Source organism: Eubalaena glacialis, chromosome 6, assembly GCF_028564815.1.
Source record: "Eubalaena glacialis isolate mEubGla1 chromosome 6, mEubGla1.1.hap2.+ XY, whole genome shotgun sequence".
NCBI classification, from domain to species: Eukaryota; Metazoa; Chordata; class Mammalia; order Artiodactyla; family Balaenidae; genus Eubalaena; species Eubalaena glacialis.
The window spans coordinates 769,169-782,863 of NC_083721.1; the positions used below are offsets into that span (position 1 = coordinate 769,169).

Consider the following 13,695-nt stretch of genomic DNA (forward strand, 5'->3'; position numbering starts at 1 on the left):
CTGTGTCAGAACATAAAACATAGACAAATACTCAACACAGACAAATACTGAAGTCAGGAGGATTCACAAGCACACAGCCCCACGAGTCATCACCAGACGGACATGCCACACACCAGCACTCACATCTAGGGACGCGCCACCTCGTGGTTTAGTCTGCGAGTCCTGTTTCCTCTTCTGTGAAATGCTTGTGTCTTTTGCCCATTTTGCTATTGGGTTGTTTTTCGCTGATTCACGTAAACTTATGTATTTCAGATACTAATCCTATTTAAGTTATATGTGCTGAAAAGATCTTTTCCCCACTCTCCTTATGGAGCCTTGAGAGAAACAGAATTTAAAAATTTTAATGTAGTTGAATTCATCACTATTTTCTTTATGGTTTGTGCTTCTGTTTTAGGAAATCCTTCCCTGATCTGTGAACTGAAAGGTATTGTTTTCTTCTAAAAGTGTTAAATTTTTCTCTCTCGTGTTGAAGTTCTTGGTACATAAGGAGTGTTTTTTTTTGTTTACGTTATAAAGACTATCCTATCAGATATTGTCTGCATGACTAGCTTGATGATTCTTGGCTTTTGCTCTTTCACGTAAAATTCAAAACAGCCTGCGGGGATTTTGTGTGCAATTGTACTGCATCCGTACCTCAACCTGGGAAGATCTTTGGTGTCGTTTCCAGGAGGATCGTGTGTCTCTCCATTCACTGTGGTCTTCTGGTCTTCTTTAACTTTCAATAACGACAAGATTTTTTTTAAAAATTCACCTTTTAATTATTGATTTCAATTTAATTGCTTTATGGGGAGAGAGTCATCTATCTGATTCCAATTTTTGAAAGATGGTGAGTCTTCTTTACGGTCTAGTGTGTGATCAAGCTTTGTAAACGTTTTCATGAATTCAGTAGCTGTGCTGGGGGAGTGTTCGGTGCACGTCGGTTAACTCGGGCTCACGTTGTACTGTCAGAATCTCTTTGTACTTGTCTACTTGGCCTTCATTGAAAGAGGTCTGTTAAGGTTTCACTGCAACATCTGTTAAATTCTCTTAATGGTTTGTTAATTTTTTCCTTTATATATGTTTGAAGCTATGTTTTAGGTGCAAACTTAAATTGTTTTATCTTCTAGTGAAGCATTTATCAATAAGTAACGACTAAGTAATTTCCTTTAAAGTTTTTTTTTCCCCACTAACAATAATAATGGTGTATTGTGTCATTGGGTTAGTATTTTCCTAGAATAGTTTTTCCATTCTTTTAATTATTCTAGGTCCTTATTCTTTAGGTGTGTCTCTTGAAAAAAAAAACTGATTTTTTTTTGTTTGTTTTTGTTTGCGTGTCTCTTTGTTTAGCTTTTCTTAAAAAACTTTGATAGCCTTTGTTTTTTAACTGGAAAGTTTCTCCCGCTTTGATCACAATTACCCACAGATGTAGACTAATTTCTGTCATCTTATTTTAATTGTCCTGATCTTCAAGGGTTTCTTTTCTTTTTTTTCATTCCCTTTCTTTTGTACTGATTAATCTTTTCCTGTCACCCACTTTCCCCTCCGTACCTTTATGGAAGTTATGAAAGTGAACATGTTTCTGATAGTCACCACTTTGAAATTTTAACACATACATTTAGTCTTAATTCAATATCTTTGCCTTCCTCCTGAATGATACAATGACCTACAGGATGTTTTAATCCCCTCAGCCACATCCTAATCTTACGTATGCTATTGGTGCCCATTTAGTTCTGTTATGTTAATCCCAGCAATTAGATAGCATTGATTTTGATTTTACAAAGTTTGTTTTCATTGACCCAAATGTTTAAATTTTAATGTAGTCAAAAATATCAATGTTTTCTTTATGATTTGTGCTTATGTTAAGGAAAGAAATGGTAATTTTTTTTGCTCACCATTCTTTCTTGCATTTATAGTCTTCCTTCTGGGATCATTTTCCTTCTACTGACGGGCATCCCTTAGAAGGTCACAGTTGTTTGTCTGAAAACATCTGTAACTTGGGAGATCCTCTGGAGGCTGAATTTTAGGTTGACAGTTGTTTTCTTTTATTTTGCCACCACAATTGCTTCTTTAGAATATTCCTTCTCTCTCTCCTCTTGGAAGATACACTTTTGGTCTTTGGTGTCATGTGGCTTTACTTGGACACGTCTAAAATGGATTTTGGTTGATCTAGTTGGGGATTTGTTGGGATTCCTGAATGTGAGGATTTTTTTGTTTATTGATTCTGAGAAATTCTCTGTGCTCATCTCTTAGAAGCTTCCCTCCCTCCATCCTATCCGTTAACCCTGGGACTTCAACTGGATCTGTGTTCTTCCTTCTCAGTCCTCCTTATCGGTGTTTCTCAGACTTTCCATGCAAACAAGTTACCCAGGGTCTTGTGAAAATGCAGATTCTGATTCTGGGAGGGGCGGGCTGAGGGCGCTGCCACTGAAGAGCTCAGCTCCGAGGAGAGGGTGTGCAACCCCGGGGAGATGGGCGGGGGCAAGAGTTAACCTGCCCCTGTTTCCTGCTCTGCGGCAGGTGGGACCGGGGCGCCTCCCCACCACTCCGAGCTGCGAAAGGAGAGGATTGAAGATCCTCCGATCTTGGAAGAACAAAGAGCCAGAGGTGCGGGCGTCAGCGGGGTGGCCGTGCAGGGCTCTCACTAGAAGATGCTAGGAGCAGCCTCAATGGCACCTCCCTGCGGGCTCTCGGAGGGGGACACCGAGGAGGTGGGCGGGGAAGGCACTCCATCCCCGGCTGCGTCCACTGTGAGCAGAGCCCCAGGGACCACCGTCCGCACGGGATCTAGCTGTGCGCTCCCACTGGTTTCTTCTACTTACTATGACTCACTCGTTTCCAGTTTCCCCACTGCTACCTCTCTAAGTAACGAGCTTCCCGGCTAACAGGGCGCCCATCTACCCCCAGATACTCAACACCCTCTGCTGAGACCCAGCGTCGCGGGGACCGAAAGCTCTGCTGCTCCTGGCCCCCAGCTCTGGCGAGGGCCCCTCGAAGCCCCATGTCCTCACCAGCCCAGGCTCCAAGGAAGGCCGTCGGCCCAGCTGGTTTCTGGTCTCGATTCTGCTCACTTCCAGCACCCCTTTAATGAGCAGATGCTAAGTAAGGGAGTGACTTGGAAACTTTGAAGAGTAGAAATAAGATTCACACGTGAGGGCATGCTTGACATTGACTGATTTCTCCCAGAAGAAACCAGTTTCTTCCCGGTGTAATCAGTACAGGGACAGAAAGAGCGGAGGTGGGAGAGAGCGGTGGTGGCCATGCTGTGTCTGTCCAGGCTTCGCATCTGCTCCTGCGTCCTGAGTTGTGGCCACCATGGTCCTTCCTTGTGTCTGAAACTACACCCGACCCCTCGGGCAGGACACGTGGGCGGCCGTCCTGGAGCATCCTGGCCACCAGCCGTGACCAAGGCCTGCAGCTGTGACAGGCCCAGTCATCCAGCAGTCCTTGGCCTCTCCGAATGCCCGAGAGCTATGAGCTTCCAGAAGGATTCCGGTAAAACAAGGGCCGAGGCAGGCGAGAACCTGGAGGGAGACTGGTGAGGGTGGGGCCTTGATTCTTACGTAGGTTAAACCGGAAAGCAGGAAAAACTACGCACATTTTAGCTCTAGATGAAGAAATGCTCAGCTCTAAGAAATGTATTTTCTCAAAGTCTGTGTCTGATTTAGGAAGGAATTAGCTGCTGAGATGACAGTGGGGTGTGTGTCAGCCACTGGGGTTGAAATATTCAAATGGTGTATTCAGTTACCTTATAAAATAAATTAGTACTTCCTGTAATTATTATATTTGCGTTCTAAGAAATGAAGCTTTTAAAAAATTCCTACTGAATATTAAGCTCAGATAAAACTGCCTTCCTGGCCATGGTCACTCGTCACCATTTAATTTTGTTTTGAACGATTCTTAGTGATGGTCCAAGTCTTCAAGTTTCCATTCCTGCAAGAAAAGCATTTATCAAAGTCCTGCTCTCCTGTCCTAACAGCTGCTCCATCACACGCGCGGCTCTGGAGAATGCAGGGTCCTGCACAAAAGCGCTTTCACGATAAAAAACCAAGTGTTTCAAATCTCTGTCAAACTCAATGAGGCAACCATGTAATAGCTAGCTATAAATTAGTTTAAAATCCGAAAAAAAATTGAAACTACCCATTTTTAAGAGATACTGAGACAATCACATGGAAAGAGCAAAACAACCAATTGATATAAAAACCAATCAACCACACCAATCAAAGTCCCTTGGCCTCGCTAGGTGCGTGTGCTCTAGCCGAGGGAATTCAGACCAGGAGCTCCAGACCAGGAATTCAGGCCTGGAGTGCTGAGGCCTCGGGCAGCAGGGAAGCACAGGTCTGCCATGGGCTGCGGGTCTGAGCCTCATCTCAGACCTGCTCTGGGGTAAACCGCCCCTCATGGCCCAGACCGCCGAGTGTGCTGAGTTCTGAGTCTGCTTTTGCACAGATGCTTTTCCAAAGGCACAAGACCACCAGCCATGGGGAGTGAAGGCTGTGCCACCCTGTAAACCGGCTTCTCCTCTGATCTCCATCACCCCATGCGGGCGCTCTATTGGGGTCCACGGAACCCACACGCCACAGTGCCCGTCCCGACCCCACCAGTGCTATGCTTGCTCACTCCACATGGGTGACGGGCCCCCTCCCCGGGTTCCAGCACCTGCCGTCCCCTGGGTCACAGCCAACTGTCGTCTGGGATGGTGAGGGCAGGCATCCCCCATGTGGCAGCAGGACGGCCCCCAGCCCCGTCTCCATCAGCTTTCTCTGACTTTTGATTCATGTGTGTTGCTTAATGAGGATTTTTTTAAAAAGGAAAAGCAGCTGGTTTTTCTTTTCTATTCAATAGAAATGTCCTGCAATGATAGTGAATTGAATCTCTGTACTTCCAATACATACATGTGCTCAGTGTCAGTGAATTCTTATAACTCTCCCTGCCCTGACTTTACGTCTTAAGGCAGCCGGCTCTTCACCTGCCAGTTCAAAAGCATGAGCGTCTGCACAAGATGGGCAGGCATCGCTGTCACCTGCGGTCCCTCTGCCTGGACAGAGCCCGCCCCCCACTGGCTCTCCGAGAGCAGCGCACGTGGACCCGCCTTCCCAGGACAGAGGACACTTCTCGGGTCGGACCTCAGTTTGCTGTGCCTGCGGCCGTGGCACACAAACCCACCCACCTCTTCCCTCTCTTCCCCGCACCCCGCTGCCCGGGCCAGCAGCGCAGACCTCGCGGCCCAGCCTATCTACAGCCCTGTGGCCTGCGGCTCCCCTGCAGCGTGCTCGGGGCGTCCAGTCCTCCAGCACCAACACTGCACTCAGACTGGAACCCAGTCCGGAGAGGCCCCGGGCGCGGAGCGCATGCTAACGCTAGAACAGAGCCTCGTCTGCCGCACGGGCTCCCGGCAGCCTGGATCTTGTGCATGTGTGAACCCTGCCCCGACTGGGGCCTGAAAGGGAGCATGTAGCTTCACCAGGTGTTCAAACGTCCATCCAAGGTATCCCGGCAGACCTGCTGATGGCACATCACCTGCCTGCTCAGGTGCCCACAGGGCCCAAGCTGTCCCCGCCCACCAGGGCAGGCGCCGGGGACAGAGCAGACCGGTGGCCCCCGCCCGAGGCCCCATGTGCGCAGGAATAGCCGGACTGCAGCCACAATCAAAACAATTGGACATCAGGCCAAGTCCTCCACAGGAGCAGAATTAGTGCTAAGAGATTAAAGGTTATTCAGGGCCATACGGATATGACACAGGTCAGGAACACTGAGAACAGTATTAATATTATGGTGTAATATTAATATTAGTAGCGATTGACAGCAGCATGCAGGTAGGAGGGAAGTGGTGACGAGAAGAGAGGTGAAGGGATAGAGTAAAAACTCACATCTGGGTGGGGGATGGCGTACTGTCCCTGGATCGTGTAGGCCTAGAGAGAGAGAGACACCGTCAGCTCGAGAAGTGGCAGCCACGTGTCCCCCACCGCGGCCTCCCCTGCTGGACGAGGGCCCTCCTAGGGGAGGGCTTTCCTGTGAGCAGCCCCCGGGCCCTCTGGTTAAGGCCTTGCCCCTTCACGTAGGAGAGGCAACCCTCCCAGGGCCCGGGGTGCCGAGATTGGGGGCAGGGTCCTGGCATCGAGCCTCCCAGGTCCCTCGGTGGCTGGAGCTACAACCAGACACACGATGGGGCGGGGTTGGGGGGAGGGGAAGGACCAGGCAGACGGCTTCCGACTCTCACCCCCCTTGCTCCCCAACTGACAGTATCTATAAGAACGATCCGCTTGACCCTTGCTATAGGTTCACTGATTATTAACCTTTTGAGAATTGAATCGGCTATCAGAGTAAACACTTTCAGGAAGTATTTACTCCAAGAAAACCAAACAACAAAACAGAAAACTTTAAAAGGTGACTCAAAACCAATTTTGCGAACGCCAGATTAAGTAAGAAATACACCCAAATCAGCCACAGGTTGGCCGATTGTCCTCCAGCCTCAGAGGACCGGGTGGCCGTTGTGACTTGGGGGCAGCGTGCTCTTGGTGGCACAGCTCCCAGAGGGGCTTGTTCTGCCTTCACCGTGTCACTTGCCTTCAAGACAGTGACTCGGAGCAGCCGCAGCGCGTGTGTGGGCCCCGGAGCCTCTCCCACCGCCCGCCCCTCCTGCCTCAACAGTCCCTCAGCCGAGATGCTTCCAGAAACTCACAGCCAGAAAACAAACAAACCACACAGAGTCGAGGGAGAGTAAAGACAAAGACCTGCCACTGGGACTCAGTGAGGTGGAATGTGCGGCACCAGCCACGCTAGGCCTGCAGGTGGGGCGGGCGCAGAGCCCCCGTCTGGGGGAGGCCCGGGCACCTCGTGGGGAAGGAAAGGAACTGATCAGAAACAGCACACACCGGGGAGGCTGTGCGTGCTCGGGGCCGTGGGACGCCGCCAGGCACTGCGCCAACGTGTCCCCGAGTGTGACAGGCCCTGGGACAGTGCTGCCCATGTGCTCCCCGGCTGGCAGTTCTTTATCCCAGGCACTTTCAGTTTCTGACTTATCTTTTCATCACTCAGGTGTTATGGTTTCTAGTTCTACTGGAAGTGCACGGGCCGCCTACCATCATTTCAGGGCAGAGGTACAGACAGACGACAGGGCACAGGTTCCGTCTGGATGAAATCTTTATAGACTGAACCTGCTGGGATGGAAGGAAGTGCCTCTCGGCAGCAGGGACGTGCAGGCATCTTCACGGGGACAGGGCAAGGCGGGAGGCTCTGAAGCCTGGGTGTGCAGCGCGTCCTGCACGCGGGCGGGGAGGGCCCGGGGCCTGGTACAGTGTCCCCTCTGCCCGCTACCTGAAGCGCCGCGGTGACCCTCCTGTGACTCTGTCCCCCGCCAACGACCAACACTACTCAGTCACTGGCCACACCACCTGTCCCCAGGGCAAAGGCGCTGGGTTAAGGTGCTGAGCCCCTGCGAAGCCCACGGTGGCGGTGACCTCGCCGTCCTGACTGGGGGGTGGGTGACGCCCTGCTTTGCCGGCCGGGGCTGGGCTGGGCCCGGGAGGCTGCCAGGCTCTGGATCGTGTTAACATGCCTCCCCTCTGAATAAAGCCCGCACTTCTCCATGTGGAATCTTCGTGGGCTTGCTTGAATGTTGGGGCTGAGGCCACGCAGGTAACTAACCCGCCGCTGATCACGGACGTGCGGCAGGAAAGGAGCTCTGAACGAGGCGGGCCGTCTGCGGCTGCCCTGAACCACAGGGGCCGCTGGAGCCGCTGCCCCCCTCCCCCCGGGGATTTGCCACAAACGCTGCCGCAGGAGCTCAGACCCTGCCCTCACCTCATGGGCTCAGCGGGAGAGAAACCGGACGAGGCTCCCTTACAGAGCAGAGAAAAACGTGGAGAGTTTGTATTTGCCTCTTTTCCTCTTTTCCAGGCCCTCCCGTCCTGGGTCATCTGGGAAGTCTCTGTCTTAACTCTCCCTTGAACAAGGCACACAGCACTGCCGCCTGGACGCAGAGCTTCTCCTGGCACACTGGCCTGGCCTTTTCAAAGTCCCTCGACCGCGGCTGCCGTGACCCTGCTGTGAAGGGACAAAGCGAGCTCCTGGCGGACGCCTCTGAGCCCGGTGCCCAAGGGCAGAAGACAGGGCACGGCCCCCCTGTCGGCCCCTCCAGGTCCCGCTAAGCCAACCACTGGCCTCAGACAGAAATCCCCATGACCCCTGGTTTCCAGGCCCTCCCTGGCGGGAGAGAAAGCTCAGGGGCACCCACCAAAACAGCAGGTGTGTGAAGTGGCCATGGCCGGCCTGCGGGGCCTGCAGCCAGCGTGGGGCAGGGAGGAGAGAGAGGGTCGTCCCTGTAACGGGACGCCCAGCTGGCCTCTCCTTCATCCTTGTCTCGTCCCTCACGTGCTCCTGGGGGAAACTCGTGTGTGGGAAGTTGGCAACGTGTATTTCAGGGGAGATGGGGCCAGTTCTTAACAGTCGTAGTTGCCTCAACCAGGAGTCATAAAACCCCTGGTAACGCTCCCGGTCCTTCCTGCCTCTGAGCTTCCTAAAAACACCAGGAAGCTAGACTCGGGCGGCGCTGCCCGGCTGAGCAGGCCTGAGCCCGGACCAGAGTCCTCCTGGGCCCAGACTCCACAGGGCGTCTGCCTCGGCCCTTTCTGTCTGCGGACGCTGCCCGGCGTCTCTCTCGCGGTGGCCCGCGTCCACCCCAGGGCCGGCTGCGGGCCGGGAGAGCTCTGCGTCCAGCGTGCGTGGGGGACACGTGCACGTGAGAAGGGAGAAAACCTGAGTGCACTAACGGGCAGCGGCGGGGGCTGCAGTAAAAGGCTGAGGTTGGCAGTGGAGGCCGAGAGCGGGTCGGCTCTTACCTGACCACCTGCAAAAATGACAGGGGTGGAGGCGGGCTTTGGGCGGTAGGGAATGGTGGCACCTTTCGGTGGGGACTAGGAAAAGGGACAGGAGAGGGAGAGAGAGCGTTAGAGCAGCTTCGCAGCCTGGCAGTCATGAGGCCTCCTTCCGAGCCCCACCGCGCCGCCCCGCCCTCCCCAGCCCCCAGGTCCTCCAGGGACCACGGCCCTACACACAGCCCCAGCAGGAGGCGGCGGGTGACGGGTGAGGCGGGCGGACGCGCCCCTGCCCGCGCACGCGACCCTCCCCAGGCGCCAGCACAGGCGCCGCGTTCTGAGAGGGGCGCGCCCCCTCCTTCAGTCCTCGGGAAAGAGCCCCCGGGGACTCGGTGCCAGTGCCGGGGCTTCGCGTGGCCTGGGCTGATGTTCAGTCGACATCGTCACAGGAAAGTTAGAAACATCCAACTTTACTATTTAAAAGAAGAGCCATCATTTAATGCACCTTAGAGTCCAACTGAAATAGTCCACAGTTGTGATGCAATCTGCTACAATTTCCTTTCATTATTCTGTGTCCAAAAGTATAGGAGTCATATCTTGGGGTGAACGATATTCTCAAGCACCAGAAGTCGGCCAGATTCTGATGATGTCAACCTGACCCCTTGGTCAGAAGCCATCAGGCCCTCCCCTGTCCCCTTGCCTGGGTGACCGTCTTCCCTGGGAGCAAAGTCCACAGGGCTGGGCCCGGGCTGTTGTCGGGAGTCCTGAGTCAGCAGCACCACCAGCCAGAGACAGAGCTCAGGGACCAGGGCAGCCTGTCTTTGCTGGGAGTTCCTGAGGCCATTGCCCACCCAGGCCCAGCCACCAGGCGGTGTGACCTCAGAGTGACCCAACACAAGACACACACAGGGAGGTGGGGACAGCAGAGGGGTTGGCAGCTTCAACCCTGCAGTCCAGGCCACACCATGCGACCTTGTCCATGCTGCATGCCCTTGAACACACTGTGTGACCTTGGATGTGTGCTGTGTGACCTTGAACAGTGTGACCTTGGCCTGCTGTGTGACCTGGAACACACCATGTGACCTTGGCCTGCTGTGTGACCTTGGATGTTCTGCATGACCTTGACACGTTGTGTGACCTTGGCCTGCTGTGTGACCTTGTGGAGAGCAAGAGGGGCTGCTTCGAGGGCCCGTGTGCTGGCCGCGTGTGGGTGACGCTGGGCTCCCGTCCTCCCGTCTCCAGCTCGTCTGAGGTCGTGTCCAGGTGCCTCTGCAGCCGGGCTCTCTGTGGTCTCGGGGCGATTAGGGGTCACCGTGCAGGAAGCGTGACTACCCTGAGTGGCCGTTTCCGCTGCGAAAGGAGGACTCGTCCAGCTGCTGCCCCCACTCCATCCCTGAGCTGGGGGGTGGGCTCCCCGCTTCTCAGCCTCAACTGTCACCTTGCTCCGTGGTGCACTCCAACCCCGCCGACAGCAGTGCCCGCCATCCGCTGGCCCTGATGGCCATGACGCCCAGTTCCCTTCGAGCTGACCTCTGGTGGAGGGAGGCCTTCTGAGCACACGCCCCCCACCCAGGGCTGCAGCCCCGACCCTCGCGTTCTCCACCGACCTGCCACACCTCGAGCAGCCCCTCCCTCCTTCGGTAGTGATTTCATGGGCGGAGCCCCCCACCCCAGAGCCCGAAACTCCAGTCACTCTTCATTTAACATCGGACCAGGGGCTCCTAGCTGCGGTGACGCTTCCTCCCCCATAAGTGGCTGCTCCGGCCTCCGGGGGCTTCGTGACACCAACGGCAGGAGGTCTCGTCCCCGTCCCTTGAGGACCGATCACGCCTGCCCGTGTGCTTCAGCGTTCGCCATTTCACGGCCCTGGGAGCACCAGCGCCCCACAGCCAATGGGGTCAAGCTCTCCTGTGGGGTCACGTCTGACCACAAACGTGGCACAAGCAAGGCCACGTGGGAGGGGTCCTGAGGAGCCCACATGTCCTGTTCTGACCTCGTCGGGGACATCGGAGGCAGCGTCCCTCCTGGAGCGGTTCACGCCACCCTGCCTCGCCCGGGCACTGCCGCCCACCAGGCCGCTTGGGCATCTGCCACACTAGGGGTGCCGGGCCCTGCTCGCTACCCACCCTCACGGCCCCTCGCGGTCCCAGCGCCGGGACTGAAGAGAACACTCATCCTCACCGTGACCAGCGTGTGGGGAAAGCTTCAGAACAAAATACCTAGAAAAATATTTTTGATTTCCCAATATCATACTTCAGGAAAATAACGATACAAATTTTTTTCTAAGGAGTTGGACATGGTGCTTTAACACCAAGTCAAGTACAAAAGAGGGAGAACGCACCGCTGCCCCCCACCCCCGAGGCTAATTCCTGGGGGAGACTGCTGTCACCTCAGGCAGACCCTCCGTCAAGGGCTTCGGGCATGGGGGGAGGAGGGCCCAGGTGGCCGGGCCACCAGCACAGGTATTGAAACCTTTTGTTTGAGGCACGATGACTTCATTTTCGCTTAAGAAAGACCAGCAACTATTATTGATAGTTTCAATTAATCTTGCAGCAGTTTGGGTATTGATTGAAACTTAAATCTTGGGTTTTTTTCCCTCAGATTTTCAAGAGAGGTTTTTCCTGCTCAGCTGTGCCTTCCTTGCTTCTCCTTTGGTTAATCCTTTTGTTTACTTCTTTCTGTCTTCACAGTTGGGGCATTTTTGTGTGCTTTCCCTAAGTCCTGCCCATTGTACCTCGGCGGCGTCTCTGATGCCCGCAGGCTGGTCCCATGCAGTGGGGTCCTGTCCATGGCGTGGGCCTCTTCACTCCATCTGCATCTCCAGCCCAGACCTGGCCCCAGGGCACACCTGCACCACTTTTAAGGACTGACCCTTTGCTGAACGCCCCTCATACCATAGACTACTAACTCTTGATCCAACTCCAGAAATGAGGGGAGGGGCTCATGCCCCCCATGTTCTCCGTTCTCTCCCCAGATCCCCAGTGAAGATGACCGACCCACCCGAGGTGGCAGGAGCCGGCGGCTGCCCTCCCATGGAGCCTGCACCCCAGCACAGCTCTCACTCAGGCCGTCCCTGAGGCCCGCCCTCACGTGACCCTGACCACATGAATCCTCAGGGCCCCGAGGCCTCCAACGCTCAGAAGCCCCAGCCGGCACGGAGCGAGGGGCAGGCTGGCGAGGAGCCCTGGACTTGTGGACAGACTGTACCTCCAGCATGACCACACAGATTTGCTTGACACACTGGATGATGGCGTCGGGGGTCCCCGAGATGGTCACTGCCCGCTCCGTGGAGTTGGGCAGCATGTCCCCGGCCACCTGGACCTGGGCACCTGTGGACTGGAGAGACCAGACGTTGGAAGGGGCCCCACCGAGGGGGGCAGTGTGCACTGCAGCAGCACTTCCTGGGTGCCCCCGGCGGCGTCGAGGGCACAGCACGCCTTGGGACACCCCCCGACGCTGCCCCAGGTCACCCCCGCATGCCCTCCCTCTGCACGCTCCGTCTGGAGCCCCCGGGGCAGCCCCATCCAGCTCAGCCCGCCGCTGCCAGGGCACCGCGGACCTGGAGCAGGGCGGGCGACGCTGGGTGCGGGAGCGGCATCTCAGGACACAGAGTTTTTTTTTCAAATATGCGGAATTCTCTCTCTCTGTGGAGTTTGAGGTCACAGAGAAAGATGGATCCCAGTCATGGGGCCTAAAGCGTGCGGCCGTCTTTCCTGGAAGGAATCAAGCCTGGGGACTGCCATCCTTTGGGGAAGGGAAGGCCTCGGGCTTTCCTTGGGAGACGAGCTTGTGAAGGTAAGGTGGGCACCTCAGGCAAGCCCCACCGCAGCTGGGACGGCTCAGCGACTCTCAGGAAACGGGGCCCGGCAGTGGGAGCAGCAGCCGCCCGGGGGGCAGAGCCCGGGCCCTGGAGCCCAGGACTGGGTGGGGGGGTGCCACGGCCGCGTCCCGGGAGTCAGGCCTGGGCTCCTCTGCGTGACGCCCACAGCGGGGGCTCCCACGGTCACTCTGCCCTGTGGCTCGTCCCTCCCCTGCTGCAAGCTCTGTGCTGCAGGCTCTGCAGGGACCCGGCTAGTGCTCTGCCCTAGGGACATCCTGACCCGCCCGGTGCTCGGCTCCCGGGCGGGGAGGGCTCGTTACCTCCCTGATCTCCTTGATCTTGGAGCCGCCTTTGCCGATCAGGGACCCGCACTGGCTGGCGGGCACCACCAACCTCAGCGTCACCGGGGGCTTGCTGGTGGCTGGGCTGTTGCTCATGCAGCTATTGATGTCCTGGGGCGGGAGAGGCACGTGCGTCGGCCGCGAGAGCCTAGCAGGCTCCCTGTCGGGGGTGGGGGAGACGAGGACGAGGGGGAGGCAGAAGCACGATGGCAAACGGCTGAGGGTGAACAGCGGGAGGACACGGTGGCCGGGCTGGGCTGGTCACAGGGGCTGCGAGGCCAGGCCAGGCTCAGGGGACGAGGGGGCGCGGCTGGAGAACACAAGGGGACCCCCAGACGTGCACGTCTGGGCAGTCGCGCTGCTGCCGCAGGGTGGGGCGCAGACCCCCAGGGTGCCTGGACTCAGGGTCTGACCTCTGTCCCTAAGGCCTGGCGGGCAGAGAGGGGCTTGGACAGAGGGTGATCCATTTGACAGAAGGGCTTACTCCCCAGCTTGATCACCCTTCAAGTAAAGACACCAAATGCATCTCCAGATAACTTTTAGCAATTTCAAAAATATCAGAAACACATAAAAATCTTAAGGTTGAACTCTGACAGACGTACACAAAAGTGCACAGACACATAAATGCGTGTAGATTTCCCGGGCCTGGGTCTCCCTTTGTCCGTCCACATCTGAGCCAAGCTAAACACACTGGGGGTCAGCTGCTGTGGACAGGGCTGAGGCCTGGACGTGGTCGCTTCAC

At 55.8% G+C, this 13,695-nt stretch overlaps 1 protein-coding gene across 9 annotated transcripts in view; it reads right to left on the bottom strand.

Annotated features, from left to right (window-relative positions):
• Nucleotides 1-13,695, bottom strand: part of PCBP3 (poly(rC) binding protein 3) — a 212,933-nt gene that overhangs the window by 9,690 nt on the left and 189,548 nt on the right. For 7 of the 9 annotated variants that reach the window (XM_061192813.1, XM_061192810.1, XM_061192812.1 and 4 more), the window contains 4 exons: nt 12,933-13,064; nt 12,000-12,128; nt 8,817-8,891; nt 5,847-5,888 (listed from right to left, as the gene is read on the bottom strand). In XM_061192813.1, coding sequence (XP_061048796.1) covers nt 5,847-5,888; nt 8,817-8,891; nt 12,000-12,128; nt 12,933-13,064 — 378 coding nt within the window. The remainder of the gene's footprint in view (nt 1-5,846; nt 5,889-8,816; nt 8,892-11,999; nt 12,129-12,932; nt 13,065-13,695) is intronic. The other 2 variants (XM_061192815.1, XM_061192814.1) reach the window with 1 other exon arrangement.